The sequence below is a fragment of the Microtus oregoni genome, unplaced genomic scaffold (genome assembly GCF_018167655.1).
Source record: "Microtus oregoni isolate MIOR12 unplaced genomic scaffold, Mior012 000040F_ref0000088, whole genome shotgun sequence".
Lineage (NCBI taxonomy): Eukaryota > Metazoa > Chordata > Mammalia > Rodentia > Cricetidae > Microtus > Microtus oregoni.
Window position 1 is genome coordinate 134,907 of NW_024543207.1, and position 26,286 is coordinate 161,192.

At 44.2% G+C, this 26,286-nt stretch overlaps 1 protein-coding gene across 4 annotated transcripts in view; it reads right to left on the reverse strand.

Annotated features, from left to right (window-relative positions):
• Nucleotides 1-1,029: 1,029 nt before the first annotated feature.
• The window catches only part of Dipk1a (divergent protein kinase domain 1A), an 80,082-nt gene continuing 54,825 nt past the window's right edge, over nucleotides 1,030-26,286 (reverse strand). For 3 of the 4 annotated variants that reach the window (XM_041632044.1, XM_041632045.1, XM_041632047.1), the window contains 4 exons: nucleotides 20,732-20,866; nucleotides 7,101-7,208; nucleotides 3,613-3,789; nucleotides 1,030-2,219 (listed from right to left, as the gene is read on the reverse strand). In XM_041632044.1, the coding sequence (XP_041487978.1) occupies nucleotides 1,407-2,219; nucleotides 3,613-3,789; nucleotides 7,101-7,208; nucleotides 20,732-20,866 (1,233 nt within the window). In that variant the 3' untranslated portion in view covers nucleotides 1,030-1,406. Of the gene's footprint in view, nucleotides 2,220-3,612; nucleotides 3,790-7,100; nucleotides 7,209-20,731; nucleotides 20,867-21,036; nucleotides 21,226-26,286 lie in introns of those variants that run through there. The other variant, XM_041632046.1, reaches the window with a different exon arrangement.

A 26,286-nucleotide genomic window follows, 5' to 3' on the forward strand; every position in this document is an offset into this window, starting at 1 on the left:
TAGCTAAGCTGTTATTATGAAACTGGGGGATAGCATGAAGTCATGAAACCAAAGGCGTGGGACTCAGATCCACTGCCTCTGCTGGGATGGAGGGCAAGTATATCCATATCGCTGGCAATTTCCCCACTTCAACAAAACAAGCTAGTTACTTTTCCAGACAAGCCATCTTACATGGATTCCAGCGGAGCTCTTGGGTTTCTAGTCTTCCTGGAAGGAATCGCTATCCTTTAGTGTGTCAAATTTGGTAAGCTACAGACCCACGATCATTGGGACATAGTTCTTCCAATGAGAAGAAAATATCTCAGAGTCAATCTTGAAAGCAAACCACAGTGTGAATCCATGGCTGGAAGATTTGAGAATGACAAGTCCAGATTTTAACTGAACAGAAAAGGGTTGTGGGCTTTTCTATGCTTAGTTTTTATTTATTGGTTTGTTGGTTGGTTGGTTTTTCAAGGCAGGGTTTCTCTGTATCAGTTCTGACTGTCCTGGAACTCATATTTTAGACCAGGCTGGCCTCTAACTCACAGAGGTCCGCTTGCCTCTGTTCTGGGGATTAAAGGCGTGCACCACCAGTGCCTGGCCTTAAGTTTTATGCAGATCTTGAAAGGTATGTGCCAAACTTGAATATACATAGGAAGATAACTTAAAAGGGTCCAGTATTAAATCTTGAATTTACAAGGTTTACATGGGAAAAAACCGGGTGATATATTTATGCCTCCTAAGAAGTAACTCTTGGTTCCACAAGAAGGAAAAATGGTCTTTGATTTATGCTGTCAAAATAGCCTTGATTTGTCAGCTGAGGTGGTTCGGGATTTGCTTTATGGTACTGGGCTTCATGAACATGGTTACTTAAGTACATCCCCAGTATGAGGTGATGTCTGTTGGCTGATGATTGATGCTAAGATGACCCCATCAGATCTTCAGGTTAATTCCAGTCAGGGGCAACGTCGTGTGAAGCTAAGAGTTGCTCCCAACTTTCTAAACTCCATGTGAAGTTAAAATGTGTAAGTATAATACAACAAACCAGTCTTTTAATAAAAGGAGTCATTTTAATTCACCTGTGTGGCATTTTTAATTTGAGTTAATGTGCAGACTTTTTTACCATGCTAAAACATTAGTAAATTCATATATAAATGTCCTTGTTTACACAGCAGCATCAATGCAAACGACGTGTCCAGCAGTGGGATTTGCCAACAGATCAACAGCGCACTCACTCTTTATGGAATGAGGCTTTTCACAGCATTAATTTCAGTCAAAATATTAATAGTGAATGTACTTACGAAAGGGCAGGGATGAGTTCTGAACATAGCTTGGCCCTACACCTGCCGTTATTATCAACACATTTCAGGTGATAACTTGCTTCATAGGCCCCGGGGACAGAATGATGACAATGCTATCCAAAAGAACTAAGAGTCATTTATGTAGGAAATTTTCTTCCACAATAATGTTTTTAGGTTATTTAATATCAAAGAATGTTCCATTTCCATTTGATTTGCTGTGACTTTGAGAGCGATACAAGAATAGAGCTGTTTTTCCAGTTCTTCCCGGATTTCACTGGGAGCACCATGCAGTAAGTAGTCCTTGAGCAGCTGACATGCTTTTGCCAAGTTTGGCTGTATTACTTCTGCCGTGCATTTCATTGTGCTCTGGTCGCAGCTAGTTCTGCAGTCTGTACCGTAGACGCAGTCCAGGTCAGACTCACAGTGGCGGTCCTTAATAAGTTCCTTTAGGTTGGTCTCTGGCACAATTTTCCTCATATCCACCATCTTCAAGTCGTATTTCTCATTGTATCCTAGGTTTTTGGCACTAGTGTCACACATGAGAAAGTTCCCATAGGGGCCATGGAAAACATCCTCCACAAATTCTAGAAGTCCTATGGCTATCTTGGCCTTTCTAGGCCAAGACGGCGTGAACAACTGGTCCATGCTCCTTCTGAACCCAGATGGAATAAAAAGTTCAATGACCCATGGAAGACTTACTCCATAGAGAGAGGTATATTCAACACTTTCCATCACATAGAGGTCACCACAGAACCCCATTAGTTTGGGGGTGTGTTCTTTATCTTTAAGTATGACCATCAGAAGAAACTCATTCAGCTGGAGAAGGGCCCATGCTGACTTGGCTTCTCCTAAGGAGACCTGGCCATCTCTGTCTCCGTCAGCCACTGTCAGGATGAGGTTGACCAATTCAGAGAGGTTTCCTTGGTCACCTAATTTTGCCTGTCAAGATAAAGATTTGTTGAGTTACAAAGAAGGAATAAAAATTTGGAGGATCCTTAATTTAAGCTTGTGTATCTTAGCAAATAAGTCTGAATATAAAAAAGATGCTGAAATGTTCTTAGCGCCAGACTAGAGTACCATGTGTAAGGGTCCTGAATATAATCTCTAGTCCAAAACAAAACCAAAGGCCTCTCTGTAATAGAATCAGTCTGTAGGTCACGTCACCACGCTAGCAGTTATCCTGCCACAGAAAGAATTGCCTACACCTCCCAAATACCGAACATGATTATCATGTATACTGTGTGTGTGTCTGGGCACACATGCAGCGTATGTATGGGATTGGTGTGGGGTGGAAGTTAGAGAGGTGGTGGAAATCGGTTCCCTCTTTGTACCCTGTGGGTTATGGAGATTGGGCTTGGCGGCAAGTGACCTCTGAGCCATTTCCTTAGAATAAGAAAGTAAATTACTTCTTGTTACTATTTTTTTGAAAATGAAACCTAAAAAAAATAAGAAAAACCTAAACAGGTTTTCTTTCTTTTGAGATGGCCTGAACTGTAGGCCTGAACTCCTTCTCTTGTCTTTGCCTCCAAACCCTGGGATTGTAAGCATTCACGAACATGGATTTAAATAATTTCAAATCCAATGTAATGGTGCACACATATAATACTAGAAATAATACAGAAAGCTGAGGATTACAATTCAAAGCCGGTCTGGTCGGTCAATTTAGTCTGTTTCAAAGTAAATTTTTAAAAAGCTAAGAAGGAGTTGAGTGAAGCTGGAGCACACCTTTAATCCTGGCCTTTAGGAGGCAGAGGCAGGCAGACTCTGAGCTCGGGGCCAGCCTGCTCTACTACACAGAGAAACTCTCAAAAAACAAAAGATAAAAGGGAAGGGCTAGGGATATAGTTCAGTGGTCCCTGGCTCATTCCCCCATATAATGGGAATCCAGCTATTGAGACTACATTAATTTTATTTCACTTTTTTTTTGTATCAGACTTATTATTTATGCTCATGGCCTAACATTGTAGGCCAGGCTGGCCTGGGACTTAACTATGTAGCCCAACTAAACTGGCCTCAAACTTGAGGCAACTTTCCCGCCTCACCTCAGTCTTCCAAGTAGCTGAATTCCAGGTATAAGATGCTGTGCCTGGCTCTTGTTATCAACTGAATGTCAAAATGTGCAGCAATCGAGTGCCCCTCAATTCTACTTATAGCTATTATAAATAATATAAAGGTTAACATCCATTTTTTTCCCTTTTATTGGGGTCATTTCTTCAGGACGGAGGCTTGAAAGGAAAGAATGCCGACAATACGGCGAGTTAAGGCAGTGTCCTGTGGGTTCCTCTGTGTGAACCCAGCTTCACACTGCAGGTGCAGGACTAGACACACTCACCTTAAAGAGACTGTAGACCATTTCTTTGAATTTCTGCACAGTAGTTCCCCTGGTTGGTTTATCAAACAGCACTACTTCTTTTCTTGGCTCCAATTCAGTTCCAAAGTCAAGATGAAGAGCTTGTTCCATTTGACATTTCACAAGACCTGGTAGATTATCCCAAATTCCTAAATACATCTTTGTGAAAAAGAATGGCAAATTGCATTACATATCATATGGTACAAAGTGGACAGCTGCATATTTTCAGGGTCTCCTCTACACAACACAAGCAAGCACTGAGCCACTGAACTAGATCAGTGACTTTATTTTTACCTTTTGAGATAGTGTCACTTTGTAGTCCAGGCTGGTCTCAAATCCTCTGGCCTTAATTCCCTGAATGCTATGCACGCACCAGCACACCCGCTCCCGACTTCATTCCTACGCACGCACCAGCACACCCGCTCCTGACTTCATTTCTGAATGCGAATCTGAAGTATTCCCAAGGCTTTTTCCTTAAAAGACTTTTAAAAGATGAACACAATGCAGTTTGGCAGTGTTGGCGCACACCTTTAATCCCAGCACTCAGGAGGCAGAGGCAGGTCTGGTCTACAAGAGCTAGTTCCAGGACAGCCAGGAGAAACCCTGTCTTAAAAAATCAAAAATCAAACAAAAACAGTGCAGCTAAGATTTAGAATCTCTCTAAGCTGTTCAGGCTGTTGGTATGTATCAAATTAACATTATATAGTATTTACTACATTATGCAAGGCTAAACGGTGTGTTAAATGCAAAAATGGTTATTAAGCTTGGAGTAAAGTCACCTGCAAAAGAAACTAGAAGAGGGTGTGAGGAACAAGGAATGTGCGCCGAGGGTATCACAGGCAGCACAAGAGTCTTCAGCGACTCCCAGGGTTGAGCCTGCTGGAGCTCTTAGGAGCCTGAACGCCACATTCAGGAGCTGTGGGCCTTAACTCTGATCATGTCCAGTCTCATCTTTCTGTCCCATTTCTCCATTTGGGATGGGAATTATTTTTTTGTTATTTTTTGTTGTTTTATTTTCCTTTCTAAGACGGGGATTTTCGTTATAGATTTTCGTTCATGGGCTCTGTGAACCAAGCTGGGCTTAAACTCTGCCTTTGCCTCCCTCGTGCTGGGATTGCAGCTGTGTGCCACAACACCTGAACTTAGTTTGTTTTCTGAGACAGGGCTTCTCTGTTCTGTAGCTCTGGCTGTCCTGGAACCTGCTACACAGACTAGGCTGACCTTGGACTCACAGAATTAAAGGTGTGTTTCAACACACACCCCTGGAAGTTGAACTTTGTTTTAACAGAAGGCCCCTGAAGTCTCCTTCCCTAAAGCAGCTGAGGCCTTGGGACTCTGGTTGTGGATTTCACTGTAAGGTAGACAGCGGCCCTGGGGAGCTCAGGCTGTGCCTACCCCGGATTACCCCATCTTATAAGGCCTTACTCTGAGCCCCCACAGATTGCTGGCCACCACCATCCGCAGCACTCCAAGGGGCACAAACTGACGGATCGTGTTTTTCTGTGCCAATAAGTAATGGCATATCAAAATATACCCAATCATATTCGGAACTCCAGACAGATGGACTTTCAGTTACACCAGGTGGAAGTCCTTCATTGGGGATTATAAAAAAAGCCAAACCTCAAGACTGAAGTCTGGCAGGCAGGCTGACTCATTACCCAGTCATTTGTCCTGAACCTCATCCAGGAAAACTGCAATAATCTTGTTTTTTTCTTGATATTGTTTTAATGATAAGTTCTTCTGCATCGTATTTATCAGCTTTTTGTGGTTTACTTGCGATTTAGTTCATTCTCCTATGCCTACAGTTTCATTCCTCTTGAAGTATGAGCTCAAATGTTATCTTTAAAAACTTTCCCTGAATACCAGCTTGATTTATGGTGCTGACCCATTCATTCATTTTTGAGACAAGAACTCATGAGTCTGAAGCTGGCCTCAAGCTGGCTATGTAGACAAAGGTTGAAAGACTAAATGCATTTGTAAGCCCCCTCAACCCTAAGACAGTTTTCAAAAACCTTACACTCACTCTCTCTTGGAAAAGGGACAGTCGCCCACACGCACACACATGCTGGACTGCTTATCCTCCTTGTGAATAATCTCAAACATAACTCCATTCTGGGAATTGAGGCAAAGACAACCCACAGATGTTGACTTAGTTCCTGATGTATTGATTTAGTCACTGAACCAAAGGTCAGGATGGACCACAGATGCTCTCCCTTATCACCTGACCACGCAGCTATTCTCCTGCCCTGGAATAGACCAATCATTGCTAGTAACCCTTTGAATAAGCCAACAACCTACAGGTCCCCCCCTTGTGTTTGTGGCTTTTCGCTTTAAAAGATGGGCTGTAACAGCTATTCATGTCCTTCATATCCCGAACCTGAAGGACCCTGTCATGACAGAATAAAAATCCTCTTGCTTTTGCATCAATTGCAGCTGTGAGTGGTGTCTGGCGCAACTCCTCCCTTGATGTTTGGACTTCTAGTCCAACAAGGTAACCTTAAACTTCTGGTCCGCCTGGCTCCACCCCTTGAGAGTTGAGAGTACAGGAATCTGCCGCGTCATGGAGAGAACTCAGGGCGTTGCGCAGGGTAGGCAAACGCTCTACCATCTGAGCCACACCCCCAGACGGTGCGTACCAGCTCCCAAGCACATCTGTCTCCACCTCCTTTGCTATTTCACCTTGTGCTTTTCCCAGATAGAAAGTACATTTATAATGATTTTATTATTTATTTGCTCATCTATGAGCTATGTGTCTCCCACCCGTCCGGGTAATGCTGGTTGCTTAAGGACAGCTGTCTATCACACAGCACTCCTCTAAGACGCTGGGGAAGGGATTCACAAGTCTCTGTCTGTTCCACTGTGCCAGGGTCTTTTCAGGTAGTTCAGGCTGACATTAATCGTGCAGCGATCCTCCGTCTCAGTCCCTGAGTGCCTTCCTAAACAAATACCTACTGAAAACTGGACAGGAGCTTGCTATGTAGTCCTGTCTGACCTGGAATTTGCTATGTATACCAAGCTGGGTTTGAACTTGAAATCCTTCCTGATACGTGCACACCATGCACAAGCTTCAAGACTTTTTGTTTTGTTTTTTCTGACAGGGTTTCTTGGTAGTGTTGGCTGTCCTGGAATTAGCTCTTGTAGATCAGGCAGACCTCGAAATCACAGAGACCCTCCTGCCTCTGCCTCCTGAGTGCTGGGATTAAAGGCTTGCACCACTAACACCTGGTGCTTCAGAATTTTTTAATGATGCTTTTAGTTTAAGGGAATTTTGAGTTCACTAGCGAGGTACAGTGGCACACGACTGTGGAGACAGCCCTTAGGAGTTGGAGACAGACGGATTAAGAAAAGCTACAGCCACAGAGAGAGTCGGAGGCCAGTCTGGGCCACATGAGACTCTGTAGGAAAAACAGTAATTAATGATGATGTGATTGGACCTACTGACATTCTGGAGTGCTTATTTCTGTCCATACCTGGTTGTTGGGCTTGGTGGACAAGCATTTTCCAAAGTACAGTGTTTCTGTGACACAGAGACTGTTGCACGCAGGTCCGTCAATAACTCCGGTCTTGTATTTGTCACACTGAAAACCAGGAGATAAAGAAGTAAATGTCCATAAGTAGAACTATCTGAAGGATCCGAGTAACTGAGAGATACGGTCTTTAAGAGGAAGTTCTCAAGCCAGAAGATGGTGTTGCATACCTTTAATCCCAGCATTCAGGAGGCAGAGGCAGGCAGATTTAGACAGACCTGCCCGGATTTGAATTTAAGCGTTGTTATTTACCAGCTCTGTGAGAAGCTAGCTATTGGAGCATACACAGAATTTTGGAAGCGTTTTTTCCCACTCAACATGGTCTGAAGTAGTATCGTTTCTACTTCATCCAAGAAGAGAAGAACTATATTTTCAAAAACATCATCACAGCTACCTGGGCTACAAGGTTGACCTCTAGGCCAACCTGGACGAGAATGAGACCCTACTTTCAAAAGGGGGAGCAGGAAGAAGAAAAGGAGAGAAGGAGGGAAAAGGAGAGGAGGAGGGATGAGGAAGAAATCTGAAAGGGTATTTTAATGCATAATTTGGGTTGAGGAAGAATTAAAAATGAAAATGCAGAATATTCAGAGTGGAAAAACAAAACTTGTAGGATACAACTAGCATATCTTTTAGAGGGGGATTTACAGCCTTAAATGCAAGGCTGAAAAAAACACGAAACTACGCTGAGTCATTAAAGAGGCTCAAACTTGAGGTTTACACTAAGTTAGGCCTAAAGAGCTCACAAAGCCCTAGCACTAATGGGAACAGAGCAACAGGTGCAGGAAAACCCAGCAATATCCAGAGCTCTGTCTTTAGAAACTTAAAACAGAAGCCTCAGCAAACCTGACCATGAACACAGGAGAGGAGACAACAACAAACATTAACACGGAAGCACTGGGTAGTGGTTAGGAAAAATACAATGACTTTATGGCAATATATTTGAAATGAACAAGTTTTTAGAAAAATATAAATAACATAACAAAAATAATGCCAGAAGATGCAGCAAAGTTGAACAAAATTAATAAACCATTCGAAAATTTTTGTCCTAGACAGGTTTCACACTAACCCAGGCTGAGCTGGAACTCAGTAAGTACCTAGGCTTGAACATGTGGCAATCCTCCCGCACTGGCCTCCCAAGTCTAGGACTATAGCCGTGAGCAACCTGGCTACGCGTGAATATTTTAAATAATGAAATCAGAACCGGTGGGGGAAAGGGAATTGCTGGAGGAGGAAGCATCAGAAAGAAATGAGGGGAAAGAATTAGCACACTGTACGATACCTATGTATGAAGAAGCTATTACTTTGTATGCTACCTAGCCACATAGACTAGGTAACATGTTTGAATTCTTAGTCCCCAGATAGTAGACCTGTTTGGGGAGGATTTGGGGGAAGTGCATGATTTCAAAAGCCCATGCCATTTCCAGTTCCTGGAGGACAGGCTGCAATGTTCAGCTACTGCTCCAGCCCTATGCCTGCTTTCCTGATGCCATTCTTCCAAGGAAGTTATAACTCATCCTCTGAAACCATAAGCCCCAGTAACTCTTCTATAAATTGCTTTGGTCATGTGATAAGTGTTCCTTGTCACAGCAATAAAAAGGTAACTTGGGAGGAAGAGGCAGGCGGATCTCTGTGAGTTTGAGGCCAGCCTGGTCTACAAATAGGGTTCCAGGACAACCAGGGCTGTTACACAAAGAAACCCTGTCTTGAAAAACAAAACAACAACAAAAAAGACAAAGAAACTTCCCTAAGAAGTTAATAAAAAAAGCAAGACACACACACAGTTCTGAACCAATATAGTGAAGTATTTGTCCAGCATATATGAGGGTTCATTTCCAACACTGCATACCCAACAACAACTGAATCAGTAACCAAAATCTTTTGCTCCAAAGAAAAAGGGTCTAGATATAGAGGTCCTCTGAACACCGCCACGGAGCTCTGTTTGCAGACATAGAACCTGGGCCCAGTCAGCCTCCAGGGCGGTGCTTATAACCAGCTGACAAGCTCGACTGGACTAGCAGAGCAGGTTTAAGGTTGACTCAGCAGACGCCACTCCTAGAGTCCCCACAGAAGGTCTCTGGTCCTCTCCCTCCCTCCCTCCCTCCCTCCCTCCCTCCCTCCCTCCTTCCCTCCCTCCCCATAAGCCAGCTAAGATGGAGCCACAACTCCCATGTTGTCTTTTCAGGACTTTGTGCAATGCCTGACACATCATCAAAAAGAGGTAGAAGTACCTGCCAACCGGGAGCTGAGGGAACATGCCGGGCTCTCACCTAGGTGTAGTATTCTCTATCATAAAGAACCTCTGGGGCAGCACTGACAGCTGCCTTCTTCAGCTGTCGCGACCTTCAATTCTCCAATCCCAAGATCGCTCTGTTTAAAAGAACAGCCCGAACACTTCCCTTTCCGAATGAGTAACTGCCGCCTGCTCCTGGGCATGTATCCTTCCCCAGGTCTAACACCATCTGCAGTCTGGCTATCGTGTGTACTGGAACATAAGGTGACTTAAAGGCACAGGCCACCACAGGCATCTCTGAAGTGGCCCCGCCCGTGTGCCCCACAAACAATGTAAAGAACACAGTGGTTCTGACTGGGAGTCAAAGGGATGGGTATGCACCTGCAGTACCAGCTGTTCACTGAGGGCAATAGGATTGTATTCCCTTTTTAAGAAATTAGTATGAAAAATGTGTTACTTTCCCATAATATCTAAGTTCCTTTTTGTTTTCTTCTTACAAAGTCTCTTATTGGTAAATCACTAAGCAGCAACCAGTCCGGAATACAGCTGTAAGAATCAGATTGGCTGTGAGCAAAGGCCTCAACCCAGTCCTGCATCACAGAGGCAGTCACACAACAGGCTCTTCAGCTTGCGGTTCTCCTATCACAGATCAAAGGCAACCGTACCACACACATGTGTGAAAAAGGCAGCTGGCTTCATAAAACTACAACCATTCCAAGTAATGTCTACAAAAGTGTTCATCTGTGCATCAAAATAACCAGTAATTATTAAGCAATTTTTAAAAAATTAAAATAAAAAAATTAAAAGACTTACTGCTACTCTAATAAACAGCACCTTTTGCCTTTGCTTGCACATACCTCACAGTATCAGAAGAGGGCACTATTTACCTTTCTTTTTACAAAACCCACTTGCCTTGACAGAATCCTGCCCCAAACTACAGACTGGACCACAAGGGGGCAGTAACAACAAGCAATGTATATAGTACTTGGCTTTTAAATATTTTCAAAAATCCAATATCTAAAAATGTATTTCAAATGCCACTTTCAGATTGCTGCTTTTCCTTGACAAGACTAAAAACAGGCACACAGAGACACATACGTCCAGAGACAGACACCAAGACACACACACGTATGTACACACACGTATATATGTACAGGCGTACATATATACAGGTCCACAAATACAGACACACAGATACCCACACACATACACACAAAGAGATACAGATACAAGACACACAGATATATACACACTGCAGAGAGACAGTCACACAGGCACAGTGTACAAATACAGACACGCACACACACAGAGCAGAGGCGCGCTTGTCACAACGCCTGAAAACATTCTCTCTGCCCCCTCTCACGTCTGTCAGTCTTCACCACTTCAGCGCTTTGTCTTAAGCTTTTCCATCTCTTCCTCTACTGACTTCCTCTCACACTTTAAAGATGCCCAAGCCAGGCCAAGCTAAATAAAACTCTGTTAAGCATCACTGTCTAATCAAGAACATGGCTCCAATGGCCTCAGTCTATCTCATGATTATTGCTTTAAGTAACAGATCATTATCCATGGGAACTGAATCTCAAGAGAGACGGATTAGATTTGGAGTCCCTGGGACCACTTAGTGCCTCTGTTTAAAAGGTGTGTTCCTCTAATACTCACACAGGGCCACTGGCCAGGGGAGCACCCCAACAACTACAGACAGGGTCGTGAACCCCCATCAGAGGAGCCAGTCAGAGGATGGAACCTTGTGGCCCTGAGAAACACACAGAAGTACTTCTCCCGCTCCAGCTAACGAAACAGGGCTTGACTAGGAAATCCTGCCTACAGAGCCCAATTATACAAGATTTCTCTATGGCTGAGCACCAAACAGGATTGGCTGAAATGATCCAGCAGTTAGGGGATTATAATTATGTATTATTGGGGAGGGAGCATAACAGGAAAAGGAGAGACTCCTTCCGACCAGGGAAGTGGTTGCTCTCATTTTCAGAAGTGGCTTCTCACCTTACAAACTCTGCAGGCTGACTTTGGTTTTCCTAGGGACCCTACTTAACTCCAGATGCTTTTTTTTTTTTTTTTTTTTTGGTTTTTCGAGGCAGGGTTTCTATGTGGTTTTGGAGCCTGTCCTGGAACTAGCTCTTGTAGACCAGGCTGGTCTCGAACTCACAGAGATCCGCCTACCTCTGCCTCCCAAGTGCTGGGATTAAAGGCGTGCGCCACCACCGCCCGGCTCCAGATGCTTTTTCTAGCTTTCAGAGCCCGTTGTCAAGCGCATAGTGGCTCAGCTAGAATCCCAGCACTTCAGAGGCTGAGGCAGCAGGGTTCTTAGGGAGGAAATGCTGGATAAGCCTGACTCACAGTCTGGGGAAGAAACACTCCCTTGCTGTGGCCCAGATCCTTCTATTCTATAAGGCTCCGGGAGGTTTTGTTTTGAGACAGGTGTCACTACGCAGCCTTGGTTGGCCTGGAACTTGCTACATAGACCGGGCTGGCCTTGAGCTCAGAGATCCACAGCCTCTGCCGCCCAAGAGGTACTACCTCCTCTATGAGCTTTTCTCTACCCTTCTACTTACAACAGTCTGTCGGCAAAGTCTTCTTTCTTTAGATTTGTAACAAGGAGGGGCCAGGCCTGCTTGTTTGTTGATGTTTTTGTCCTGCCCGGTACCCCACAACTGTTTAGCCCCAAAGAAAATCACACATAGGTCTCCATAAATTATAAGCTGATTGGCCCATTAGCTCTAGCCCCTCACTGGCTAACTCTCACATCTTGATTAACACATTTTTCTGATCTATGTTAGCCATGTGGCTCAGTACCTTTTTTTTTTTTTTTTAAATTTTTCGAGACAGGGTTTCTCCGTAGCTTTTGGTTCCTGTCCTGGAACTAGCTCTTGTAGACCAGGCTGGCCTCGAACTCACAGAGATCTGCCTGCCTCTGCCTCCCGAGTGCTGGGATTAAAGGCATGCGCCACCACGGCCCGGCCTCAGTACCTTTTATCAGTGGAGCAGATCACATCCTGCTGCTTCGGTGATCTGGGCAGGAGTGGGAGGAATCAACTTCCTCCTTCCCAGAATTCTCCTGTTCTCATTACATCATTTCCACTTTCTATCTGATTTTCCTGCCTATATTTCCTGCCTGGCCAATCAGCATTTATTTAAAACATGATCGACAGAATACAGACAATTCTCCCGCACCATAGATTTTTATAGTACAACTATTTGTAGCACAGACTAAGTCATCTTAACCTGATGGGATGGTCTTTTGTTGTTGAAGTTTGGTACTTGAGACAGGATCTCATGCAGCCTAGGCAGGACTCAAACTCACCAAGGAGCAAGCAAATAGACTTCCTATCCTTCTGCCGCCACTCTCCAAGTGCTTTCTAATATATTTCATTTATTATTTGGGAGGGGGCAGATGCATGAGCACAACTGTGCATTCAATTCCCCCCTCCAATCTTTACGTGGGTCCCAGGGACTGAACTCAGGACCCTAGGCTCGCATGGACAGTACTCTCTCTGCTGAGTTAGCACTATTCCTCAGGCTAGCTCAAATTTGAAATCACCTTGCCCCAGTATTCAGTCCTGGAATTACAGGTGGGTGCCACCATACTGGCTACACTGTTTTTGTTTTTCCTGTGTCAGCTTGGCTGGGCTACAGTCCAGATGCCGCTGTAAGGGTTAGTTGATGGAGTTAAAGTCCATCATCACTTGACTTTGGGATCTGATTCAGTTCAATGAAGGGATTGGAAAGCGATTCTGCAGGTTCTATGAGGGGGAAGCTCTGCCTGTGGACAGCATCTTCAGCTCACACCCACACTCCAGCCTGCCCTTCCTCACTGGCCACCCTGTGGGTTGTGTTTGTTTCTGAAACAGTCTCATCCTTCCCAGGCTGGGCTCAAGCTCCCTACTGTCCTGATCATCCTGCTTCTGCCTCCCAAGGGATGGCATCACAGGTGAGTGCTACACGTTCGTGAGGGGCTGGGGACTGACACAGGCTGGGCCAGTGCTCAACCAACTGAGCCACGTCTACAGCCCCTTCCCTACAGATTTGGGACTTGACTAATCTGACGATCTTTTATAGTTGGTTTTGCTTCTCTGGCAGGACTCTGACAAAACATTTTATCATATATTTCCATGTTTGTTATATCTATCTTCTCATTCATACTCAAGGGCAGGCAGAAGAGAAAATAGTAAGTAATAATGGTAATATGGTCAAATGGAGTAGTATATGTTTTTAACCTCAGTGCTTGGGAGAGAGAGGAAGAGGACCTCTCTGAGTTTAACTATTCCACATAGTCAAACTCTATGCCAAAATAACTAATAATAATGATAATAATAGTGTATGTGAGACATGCTGTTAATATACGAATTCATTTTATCCTCACAGTCACCTGATACAGCCATTTTATGAAAGCTCAGTAACTTCCCTCTTACACAGTTCAAAAGGGCGACCGGACCTGAGCCCTAAGTCTCTTTTACTCCAAAACTCACACTACAATAGACACAACCCCTCACACAGAAGTGGGCAGTGGAAAAGACAGGCAGCCACACAGAGAACACACCAGGCGAACATGATGCTGTGGATAACCTCATCCCTATCCTAGACACCGCGGAAGGCGGTGCTCCAGCTTGGGCAGCATCAGCAACCTTTTAGGAAAATCTCACAATGCTATAGTTACAGAGATAACAAGTCTGAGGCTGCCTGCCTCAGACCAACGGTGCTCCAGCTTGGGCAGCATCAGCAACCTTTTAGGAAAATCTCACAATGCTATAGTTACAGAGATAACAAGTCTGAGGCTGCCTGCCTCAGACCAAACAAAAGCAAGGACCTCCTCTAGGAGATATACCACTCAGGGGTAGTGGGTGAGCTGGGTTAAAGAGGGGCACGGGGCAGAAGTGTTCTTTTCACCTGTATGCACTGAAGGGGGCGGGGTCACAGCCCAGGGCCTTGTCTCTGGCCTGGGGTTCTCCCCAGTAGACTGACATGATACGGTAATCAAGAAGTTCCTGATCCTCAGTGAACCGTATCATCAATGCAAAGTACTTTAATATAAGTAGGTGGTGAAAGTAACAAGACTGCAGGGCTGAGCATCAGATGTGGTTGAAAAGGCGCTCTCACTGTGAGCCCCACCTCATGTGACCTTTGTGACCTACATGAAGGTGGAAGGAGAGAACCCACTCCACACGCACACTGCGGCACACATGCACCCCACCTCACCATCACGTACACACGATAATCCTAAATATTTTACGTGTATGTGTTAGTGGCTGCAAGCATACGTATGAACTGTGTGGGTGCCTGGTGCACACGGAGGCCAGAAGAGAGCATGGGATCCCTGGAACTAGTGTTGCAGACACTTGTGGGTGCTGGGAACTGAACCTGGATATGACTCATCAGACATCTGTCTCACTGGCCTTTCTCCTTAGGAGCCTTCTGTCCAACATTGCAGACAACTGCTCCTTCCCATCAGGTTGCCTTCTTCACCAGGAGGCTCTTCCCAGCACCGGAGGGTGGAGTACCATAGCCATTCCCTACGACACATTGTTACCTTGTCTCACTGTATATGTGAGCTCAATCCGAGTTCATTCTGTGTTTTTGTCTTTTCACTATGTTTCTTACTGTGTAGACTTTTAAGATCTCACAACTGCATCCCTAGCACCCAGAATAACTATCAGAGAGCAAATATTCAATAAATACTTGTTGACCTTCTCTAGGTGGGATTATGTATAAAATCTACATATAATCAATATATAATTTATAAAGCCATCTACCTATATTATCTCTCTCTCTTTCTCCCTTTCTTATTTCTATAGCTCTGGCCTCAAGCTCACACACACTTGCCTCTGCCTCCCGAAGTGTTGGGGTTTAGGTGTGTGCCACCTGGAGGAAGGACACTTTTAAAAGACTGCTATAGGAGGAGGCTGGAGAAATGGCTCAGCAGTTAAGAGCACATATTGATCTTTCAGACTACATGAGTTTGGCTCCCACATTCACACCACACAGCTAACAACTACTTAAAACTCCAGCTCTGGGAGACCTGATGCCCTCCGGCCTCTGCAGGCACTACACTCATGTGCACCCATCCACAGGTGTAAGCACACACACACACACACACACACATATACACACACATACACACAAACACACACATCCACAAACATACACACATCCACAGGTGTATGCACACACACACACACATATACACACACATACATATACACACACAAACACACACACATCCACAGGTGTATGCACACACACACACATACATACACACACATATACACACACATCCACACACAAACACACATCCACAAACACACACACACATCCACAGATGTATGCACACACACATATACACACACACACATCCACAGGTGTATGCACACACACATACATACACACACATATACACACACATACACATACACACACAAACACACACATCCACAGGTGTATGCAAACACACATCACATATACACACACACATACACACACAAACATACATACCACATACATACACACATATATACACACATACACATACACACACAAACACACACACATCCACAGGTGTATGCACACACACATACACACACATATACACACACATACACACACAAACACACACATACACAAACACACACATACACACACAAAAACACATACACACAAACACACATCACACACAAACACACACCCACAAACACACATACACACACGCTAAATGAATGCTATATGACAGTGATTACATATGCACATATCCACATGTGTATGCAAACAAACACACACACACTAAATGAATGCTATATGACAGCAATTACTTTGAAAATAAATATTTTAAAACAGAAAAAATAGAGGGAATCCTAAAAGCAATACCGCCAACACCCAGAGGGAAAAAGGTTACACTTGCGTTAGTAAGCAGTGGCATTTGTGGGTCTTTAGGATCAGATGTGTCTCGTTCTGATCTTCCTCCACAAAGATGAGGCTGAGGATTTGGGATGAAATCTGTTCAAAGCTTACACAATGCTGCTGTCTTTTCCTGAGCATGTTTTTGTTGAGCATGGCTTTGAGATGATGCAACTTTTAATTTTACACCTAGAATTTAAAAACAGCAACCACATACGTTCTGGTTCAGCTTAGTCTACTTAAGTAAAAGAACAGCAGATGTAGTAACATACAAGAGAGATAATCCACTCGGACTCCGTATCTCTAAACAAGAATGACTGGACTGAATAAGGTGTACACATTGCTGAAAATTTTGAAAAACTCCTTAGGCAAATATTACACAACTAAAACACTGGAGGACAAATCTAAAATGCATTATAAATCTAAAATTGCATTTTAAGGCAGTGAGGGGCTGGTTCAGATTTTTTTCTACATGTATATTGTTAGAATTATAGTATCTGTATGAATGGTTTTCCTTTTCTTTACTTTCAACTTTTAAAACATTTAAAATATGTCTCTCAAATAACACAGTTAGATTCTCCACCCCACCCCCGAGATAGGGCTTCTCTGTGAAATAGTCCTGGCTGTCCTGGAACCCACTATGTAGACCAGACTGGCCTTGAACTCACAGAGATCCGCCTGCCTCTGCCTCCTGAGTGCTGGTCTTAAAGGCACGTGCCACCACCGCCCAGCTAAATTTGTTTTCTGTTTCTGTTCTGAGGCAGGGTCTCACTCTGTACCTTAGGCTACCCTTGAATTTGTTACGCGGTCTACACTGATCCTCCTAAGTGCTGCAATCAGAGGCCAGGGCTCTTATACTGAACTTTAGATTTTGATTTTTAGAAGACATCCGACAAACTTTGTATGAAATTATCTGGTCCATTTACATTTAATGTAATTATCAACAGCAAATTTAAATATACTGCAGTTGATCCCACAGTGAGCCACACAAAACTCCCTCAGGACTCGAGCAGTTAAGTGGACAGCTGCAATAGTAGTAAGCTCTCTGTTCTAGGATCTGCTATCCGTTAGAGCGGGTCTTTGAACAGGCCACGCTTCTTTGTGAGGGTGGAACTCTGCCCACGAACAGGCCAGTAACAGGGTTTAAGAGCTGGATGGACATTTGCAAGGTCATCCCAGGTCCTGAGTTCCCTCTGCGTGTGTGCACACGTACAAGTGCACGCATGTGGACTCAGACCACTTCAAGTTCTATTCCTCTGGCACCAAATGCAAAATAACAGCATTAAAATAAAGCTGTGAGAAAATCATGTACTTTGGGCTTCAAAGAATTTGTAAAACAACTATCCAGTTAAGCTGGCATCACATTCTGTCTCTAGGGCTTACAATCAAAGGGAAGTCAGGGTAAACAATAGTGAGACGCTTCAGGGGTATTTCACAGTGGCAGGGTACGTGCCAACAGACGCCTTGTGTTTAATAAGGTGTCACCTCTGGCTCCATCTCTGAGGGCAGTCGCTCTAACATCACCAGATGGCGTGAACGGGCTCTCCTGGAATGGGGTTGGCAGGATGCATTTCCTTCTAACCAAGTGAGAACATACACCACCACATTAAAGATACTGAGATAAATACTCAGTAATGGTAGTTGTTTATTTCTGTTAATAACTTTGTTTCCAAATATGATGAACAAAGAATACTTGACTCAGAGATTATACGTATTTGTGTGTGTGTGTGTGTGTGTGTGTGTGTGTGTGTGTGTGTCTATGCCTGCATGTGGGGACCATCAGTGATACCTTCTCCTATCATTTCCTTCCTTTACTGATCTCATGGACTGGCTAAACTGGCTGGTCATCGAGCATCTGAGTCCTTCTGTCTCTGCTTCCCTGACTGAGGTTTTAGGCATGCATCCCTGTGTTCAGCTTTTTACGTTGGTGTCACAGATCCAAACTCAAGAACTTTATCCAGTGAGCCATCTCCCAGCCTGACAATACTTATTTCACTATGATTACTTACTTTCATTTCTGCTCAAATATTGGCTCTGTAAGATCAATACACTGTTCCTGTTGTATACATGTATAGATGTGTATCTGAGATGACTGGCCTGGGTAAAGTGACTTCCAATAATCACAGAGCCGCTAATGACTTATAACTACAAGAATCCTAAGAATTAGTCCTCCTCCTCCTCCTTTGTCTTCTCCTCTTCTTTTGAGATAGTTTCTCATCCTCATATGTATCCATCTTACACTGAACTTATGGTCCTCCTGCCTCAGTCTCCTTCAAGCTTAGCAGTCACAAGACATCATTACTAAAAATATAATTGTATGAAGGGGCCAGCAAGATGGCTCAGTGGGTAAAAGTGCTTGCCAAAAAGCTCTGATGATCTGAGTTCAATCCCAGATGCAGCAGCTCACACGTTACCTCAGCACTCCTAAGGTAAGTGAGAAGACAGGGAGAATCAGCTCACATGTGTTACCTCAGCACTCCTAAGGTAAATGAGGAGGAGACAGGGAGAATCAGCTCACACGTGTTACCTCAGCACTCCTAAGGTAAGTGAGGAGAAGACAAGGGGAATCAGCTCACACATCTGTTACCTCAGCACTCCTAAGGTAAATGAGGAGGAGACAGGGAGAATCAGCTCACACAGCACAACAGAGAGCGGTGGCAGAAACAGGAACACAGAGGAAGAAGAGAACTGAAAGCTGTCCTCTGACATTCAAAGCCGCACACTTGCACACACACACATGAGCACACACACACACACGCATGTACACACATGCACGCGCACACACACGCATGCGCGCACACACGCATGTCCTCTCATGTACACACAAACATGCACGTTCATGCATACACACACATTCTAGATATTTTGCAGTTTTATGAGAAGGGTACGGTTTGGAGGTAAGCACCTACTTGGATGCCTTAGGTCCTTGGTTTAAGCCTAAGTCACGTAAAAACAGAACAAAACAAAAATAAATATATGGTTCTGAAGTAAGTGTTTTGATATATATTGAAAGGTATTATAGAAAATAAGGAGTTAACTTAGTCAAACCTCAAGTATTTAAAATAAGAGTGCCCCACAACCAGCAAATACTGCTATTAACCTTGAAGTGATAAAATGAAAATGGGTGTGGTGGCACACATCTTTAATTCCAGCCCTCGGGAGGCAGGGGGATGCACATCACTGTTGCACAAATTCTAATTCATCTTAATAAATAAAAATCTGGAGTCAGGTATTAGGGATGACAGCTGAAAGATCAGAAAAGCATGCAGCCAGGCACCAGAGAGAGGCCTTTTTCCTCTACCAATGCTCAGACTGAAGGGGCGGTCGATTTTATCAGTTCAAGATTAATAGCAGTATTTGCTGGTTGTGGAGCACTCATCTTTTGAGTAATGGAGGTTTGACTAAGTTAACTCCTTATTTTCTATAATACCTTTCAATATATATCAAAACACTTATTTCAGAACCATATATTTATTATTGTTCTGTTCTGTTTTTATGAGACTCTCTACTAATTCTCAGACTGCATCTGAGCTCCCGTCTCCACCGCCTTATATTCCTCTCTCTGCCCAGCCATACCTATCACTCCTGTCTCCACCTTCCTAGTGCTGGGTTTAAAGGCCTGTGACTCCCAAGTACTGAGATTAAAGGTGTGAGCCACCACCTCTGGGCTCTGCTCTCTTTGAGACTGGATAAATCTAGTGTAGCCCAGGGTGGCCTTGAACTCACAGAGGTCCACCTACCTTTGTCTCCTGAGTGCTGGGATTGAAGGTGTGTGCCACCCCTGCCTGGCCTCTATGGCTAACTAGTGATTTAGCTCTGCACTCTGATCTTCAGCCAACTTTTACTTGTTAGATCACAAACAAAATATCTCTACACATCTCTGAGTTCAAGGCCAGCCTAGTCTACAGAGCAAGTTCTAGGACAGCCAAGGATACACAGAGAAATGCTTTCTTAAAAACAAATAAAAATAAACAAAAGTATTCTAGAAAGTCTATAATATCACACCTATATCCTAAACATTTTTAAAAAATCTGATATGCAATAACCCAAATTTCAAATACATTTGAAAACTAAAACAAAATCCCTTTCTGCACGCCGGGCGGTGGTGGTGCACGCCTTTAATCCCAGCACTCGGGAGGCAGAGGCAGGCGGATTTCTGTGAGTTCGAGGCCAGCCTGGTCTACAAGAGCTAGTTCCAGGACAGGAACCAAAACACTACAGAGAAACCCTGTCTCAAAAAAAAAAAATCCCTTTCTGCAGAGAGACTGTTTCCACACTGATACACTGACTTTCCTGTATTATATATTCGTTAGGAAGTACAGCACAAGTACAATATTAAATTGCCTTTACTGTTGAAGACACTTAGTAGTCAGTCCTTACATAGTAACTATAGTTGGTTACAGGAGGTTTTTCAAAAAACCGAAAACTTTAAAATACTTACTATGATCTTCTTACAGTCCTTCCCTCTGCATAGTTCCGTATAGGTTGAATACTGCACGTACATGATCCAGCTTCCAACAAAAACCACCAACCAGGAAAAGAAAAGATACTTCACCCGCATGTATGAGAGACGAGCCTGCAAGTGAAGGACACAAAGGTCACTCATTCAGCAGCGAGCCAGTGCTTGCTGTCCTGGAGCAGGGCGCTCTGCTTGCTTAGAGAAGCTCCATGCACATCTAGAACAAAGCGCATTTTCAAGGAACCCAAACAACACCGGTCTTAGAAAAGTAAGTTCCCCAGTCTTACCAAGGAAAAGGGAACAAAACACTCTTTAGGATGTACAGCCTTTCAAATAGCACAGAGCGCAGCCCTACTGAGACCAGGAAACGAGAGCTACAGTTGCTGTTTATTAGAAACTAACCAAACACTGTTGCAGACGAGAATTTTAAAGGTCTTTATGACTGAACATAGTAACAATAAGATGTCTTAGCCAGCCAGTGGTGGCATACACCTTCAATCCCAGCACTCAGAAGGCAGAGGCAGGTGCATCTCTGTGAGTTGAAGGCCAGCCTGGTCTACAGAGTGAGTTCCCCGACAGCCAGGGCCACACAGAGAAACCCTGTCTTGAAAAACAAAGAAGAATGAGAACAAGAAGAATGGCTTAGCCAGGTATGATGGTGTGTGCTTTTGAGCCCAGCACTTGGGAGGTGAAGCAGAGAGTCAGAAGTTCAAGGTCATCTTCGAGACACTGAGTTGCCAATCTAGACTTTGTAAGATTCTGTCCCAAAAAAGGAAAACAAACAAAAAAGGGAAACAAAAAGAAAATCATAAATCACTCCTCGCACGCCAACTAGGAAGCCACGCACTCGCAGCTGCTGGGGCCTTTCTGCGCCAGGCACAGAGCAAGCCGCTAATCTCCAGTTGGTCAACACCGCCTGGTGTTTACTGTTCAGATAAAGAATTCCAGTGGTTTCATTTAATAAACAGTAGAACTGAGGTCTACAGAGAGAACTGAGCAGAATAAATTAAAGACGCTCACACACAATGAGAGCTAGTTTTGCCGTGACCACCCCGAGCCAGTTTCTCACACTTGGGGAACAGTAGGGTACTGTCAGCACCATGAGCATGAAGAGGGAGCAGGGAGAGAAGAAAGAGCCAAGGTGCACCTGCAGAAGACAGGAGTTCAGAGGGAAATCTGTCCGTGCGTGAAAACCCCAGTACCAAAAGCCTGGGTACAAATAATTCAGTTAGATGGTAGGTTTTTGGATTATATTACTGAATGTAAAAGAGCTTATTTTATGTAGCTCTAGGTGAACTCATAAAAAGAATCTAAACCACACGTAGCACAAGGAACCAAGGGGTCCGTCTAAAAACCTTTTGCCATTATTTGGCCCAACAGAAGTCTGATCACCAGCGATAGACCGGCATGGGCTAACATTATGAGACTCCACCAAGATTAGAGATACTTGCCTGCAAAGTAAGCACACTGTTGTGCACAGAGCAAAAACTAAAGAGCATCAGCTAAAATCCATCTGAAGTCACTGTGCGAGAGCCCAACAATGTTGTCCCTGGCTGCAGCCTTCTCTACCCTGCCAAAGAGAGGCCAGGATCTGGATCTGAGCAAAGCCTCTAGCTGCACCCACCAGTCACAGGAAACGGTGGAGACAGAGGTAGAATCTGAAGCAAGCGACAGAATGAGGCTGTGGGAAACTTAGCAATACGAAGAAGTCATTTCTTCAACCACAAGAGGTAAAAAGCAAGAGAAGGAGAAACTTACAAATGGGAAAATACTGAGACACAGCAAATGACTACAAATGACTATAATATAGAAATCTTTTTAGAGTTCTGACTCAAATGAAAAAAATGGTAAAACAAACAAAAAATAAGCTGGGTGGTGGTGGTGCATGCCTTTAATCCCAGCACTTGGGAGACAGGCAGGTGGACCTCTGAGTTTGAGGCCAGGCTGGTCTACAGAGTGAGTTCCAGGACAGCCAGAGCTGCACAGAGAAATCCTGTTTCAAAAAACCAAAACAACAACAACAACAAGAATCCCCCCCCCCCCAAAACCAAACCCCAAAGAACAAAGGAGGATACCAACAACACGGACAGACAGACAGACATGCTAACACAGAAGGGGGAAGCTTACAGACCACAACCTAGAGGAAGGGCCTGCAGGCAACGCTGAGCGGGATAAATAGTCTTCCCCAGGGTCATCCGCAATACCACATGTTCAACCCTGAAATCATATTCATACACGTAACATTATACAGACGGAGCAGGCTATATTTGTATATTTATATTTAGGAATATATTATGTATGTGCGTACAATTAAAGAAAAAGAGGTCATGAATTTGAGGGGGTGGTGTACATGGGAAGAGCCGCTGGTAAGGGAAGAGGAAAATGGTAAAATTTTAATTTATAAAAAATAAATAAAAATTTTTAATTTCAAAAAATACTAAAAAAAACCCCAAAAAAACAAAAACAAATTTGAAGGCCTGGATTGATGGAACATAATTTAATCCCAGCACCTGGGAGGCACAGGCGGTCTGATCTCTGAGTTCAAGGCCAGTTTGGTCAACATGGAGAGTTCTAGACCAACTAGGGCTACACAGTGACAACCTGCCTCAAAACAAAACAAAGAGAAAACTGTATTTGTGACAAGCCAAAGTTTTTCCTTTTTCTACATTTTCCCAAGTAGGAGAGGGAGAGAGAGAGAGAGAGAGAACTGATTTTCTACAACCACCGTGTGGGTTCCAGAGATTGAATTCAGGTCCTTAGTTTGGCAACGGACACCTGTACTAGCTAAGCCATTCTGCCAGAGTGCTCTCCCTTCCTCCCTTCCCCCTCCTCTATTCTAATGTTTTCAGTGATGGGGATCAGACCCGGGGTTCTGTGTTTCCTAGACAAGCATTCTACCACCAGACTAACCTCCAGACCCCACAAAGAACCACCAACACTTGTGAGACAACTGGTAACTCAAAGAATGACAGAATACCCATGAAGTGAAAAGATGGTTCTGGGGTAGCAGTACTCTGCTCTTCTCTCTCTCCATGAGCTGGAACTTCCCACACACAAAAGGTCAAGCATGTTGTAGAGGAGGTCAGATTAATGATGTCCCCAGCAGGGTTATAGACATCATGACACATCTTTATCCAGCATGCTATGGAAAATTGCTCCTTATGTATACAAAGTGGTGCATTGACCTTAATATCTGCAGATCTGCAGCCTCCCACTGTAAAATGATGACTGAAGGAAGAAACACTATAAATTACACCTCTGTAATTTATACCATGTAATTAAACCATGACTACTATTGCTGTAGTCATGGTTTTTCTTCACAGCAATAGAAACCCTAACTAAGTCACTCCCCCAAGCAACACCCAGCCCAAGATGTCGAATTTGTATGACACTATCATTTTATTTTCGATTAGCCTTTAATGCAGAAATTATTACTAATTTAAAGTTATGTGATATCTGTCTGGGAATGACAGACCAATTGGTAAGAATAATCATCAATCTTTTATTGTAAATACATGTCACTGAAGATGGAAAATATGCACGTGATAAATAACCTTTCTCTGTCAACCCCACACTAGAGAACAGTGGTGTAGGTGGGCACAAAGCCCAAGGGTATCCCCAGCAAGTCTGTAATCCTAGCACTGGAGAGGTAAAGACAGGAAGAACAGAAGTTCAAAGCAAAAGTCAGCTAGCTATGTAGCAAGTTTGGGGCCAGCCTGGGGGACATGACATCTGTCTCAAAGGCAAGGGGCTAGAAAGATAGCTCAGAGGTTAAGAGAACTGGCTGCTCTCCAGATGACCCAAGTTCAAGTCCCAGGACCCACACAGTGAGCAACAGCCATCTGTAACTCCACTTGTCTGGGGATCCAACACCCTTTTCTGACCTTTGCAGGCACTGTGTGCAAGTGGTGTGCAGATGTGTGTGGGTAAAACACTCATCCACATAAAAGAAATATGAAGCGGGGGGTGGGGTAGGGGGAGGCTTCCCACCAAGCCTGCCCCTGACCTGAGTTCAAGCCCTAGAACCCATACGACAGAAAGAGAAAATGTGCTCCCTGCCACAAGCCATTTTATGGCCTCCACACAGATGGCATGTCTGAGGGGGACGTGCACATACATGTGCCCACCTCCCAGATAAATACAAGGCAGAACAGAAAATCCCACAAAACCTCGGAGTTATTTTAAAAAGCAGAAATTTATTTCTTTTTTCAAACTATTGCTGACACCACTTTGATAATTTATCTTAAAACAAATCTAAAGATTTTTTTCTGTTGGTTTTGTTTTTAAGACAGGGTCTATATAGCTACCTGTTCTAGAACTGACTATATAGACCTAGCTGGCCTTAAACTGAAGAGATCTGCTTGCCTTTGCCTCCCGAGTACTGGGATTAAGGGAGTTATTACGTGAGAGTTGATTTTCCTGAGTCCTGTTCTAAAACGTCCAAGTGGAAGCTATACCATGTCTGCAGCTACACCGTGCCTGAACCTACACCGTGTCTGCAGCCACACGGTGTCTGCAGCTACACCGTGTCTGCACCTACACCATGTCTGCAGCTACACCACATCTGTAGCTACACCGTGTCTGCAGCTACACCGTGTCTGCACCTACACCACGTCTGTAGCTACACCGTGCCTGCAGCTGCAATGTGTCTGCAGCATTCTTTCAGTTACACAAGGCCCGCCGAGGAAGAAAGGAAGGGGAGAATCACATATGGGCACAACTGCCAGGAGGTGTGGCTCACTGAGGGGCCAGTTTTGTAGACCAGCAGCTCCTCTGAGAGGGTTAGAAAGGCAGGATGGAGCAGTGAGGAGAAAGGCACACGTGTAATACTAGCCCTGGGGAGGCAGACTCCAGAGGATCCTAGGGCTCAGTTGGCCAATCAGGGTAGCCTAACGACTGAGGGCCAGGCCCCAGTGAGACAACTCATCTCAAAAAACAAGGCAAACTACTCAAGGGGAGTGATTACCAAGTCAACCTCTGGCCTCTACATACACACCTGTACAATGGCAACCCCTCCACCCAAAAATTCACTTAACTGTCAATATTTTTTTAAATTTATTTATTTATTATGTATACAACATTCTGCCTCGATGTATGCCGGTACGCCAGAGGAGGGTGCCAGATTTCAGTACAGGTGGTTGTGAGCCACCATGTGGTTGCTGGGAATTGAACTCAGGACCTCTGGAAGAGCAGGCAATGCTCTTAACCGCTGAGCCATCTCTCCAGCCCCAGTAGTCAATGCTCTTAACCTCTGAGCCATCTCTCCAGCCCCAACTGTCAATATTTTTGCGAGATTAAAAAAGAGTTCTGACAGATTCTGAATGTTCCCTTACAGTCTTCATGATTTCTAGACCCAGGGCAGTTAAACATTGCAGCATAATCTCTTTCCTTCAAGGAGAAGCAAGCGTGTATGTCTGGATATTCAGGCAGCCAGAGGAGTGGACGGCAGGTCACTTCTGAACACCAGTATTCTGCTGCAGTGGATGCTCAGGACTATGATCCAAAAGGAGCTCCTGCCAAAATAATCTGAGAGCCAG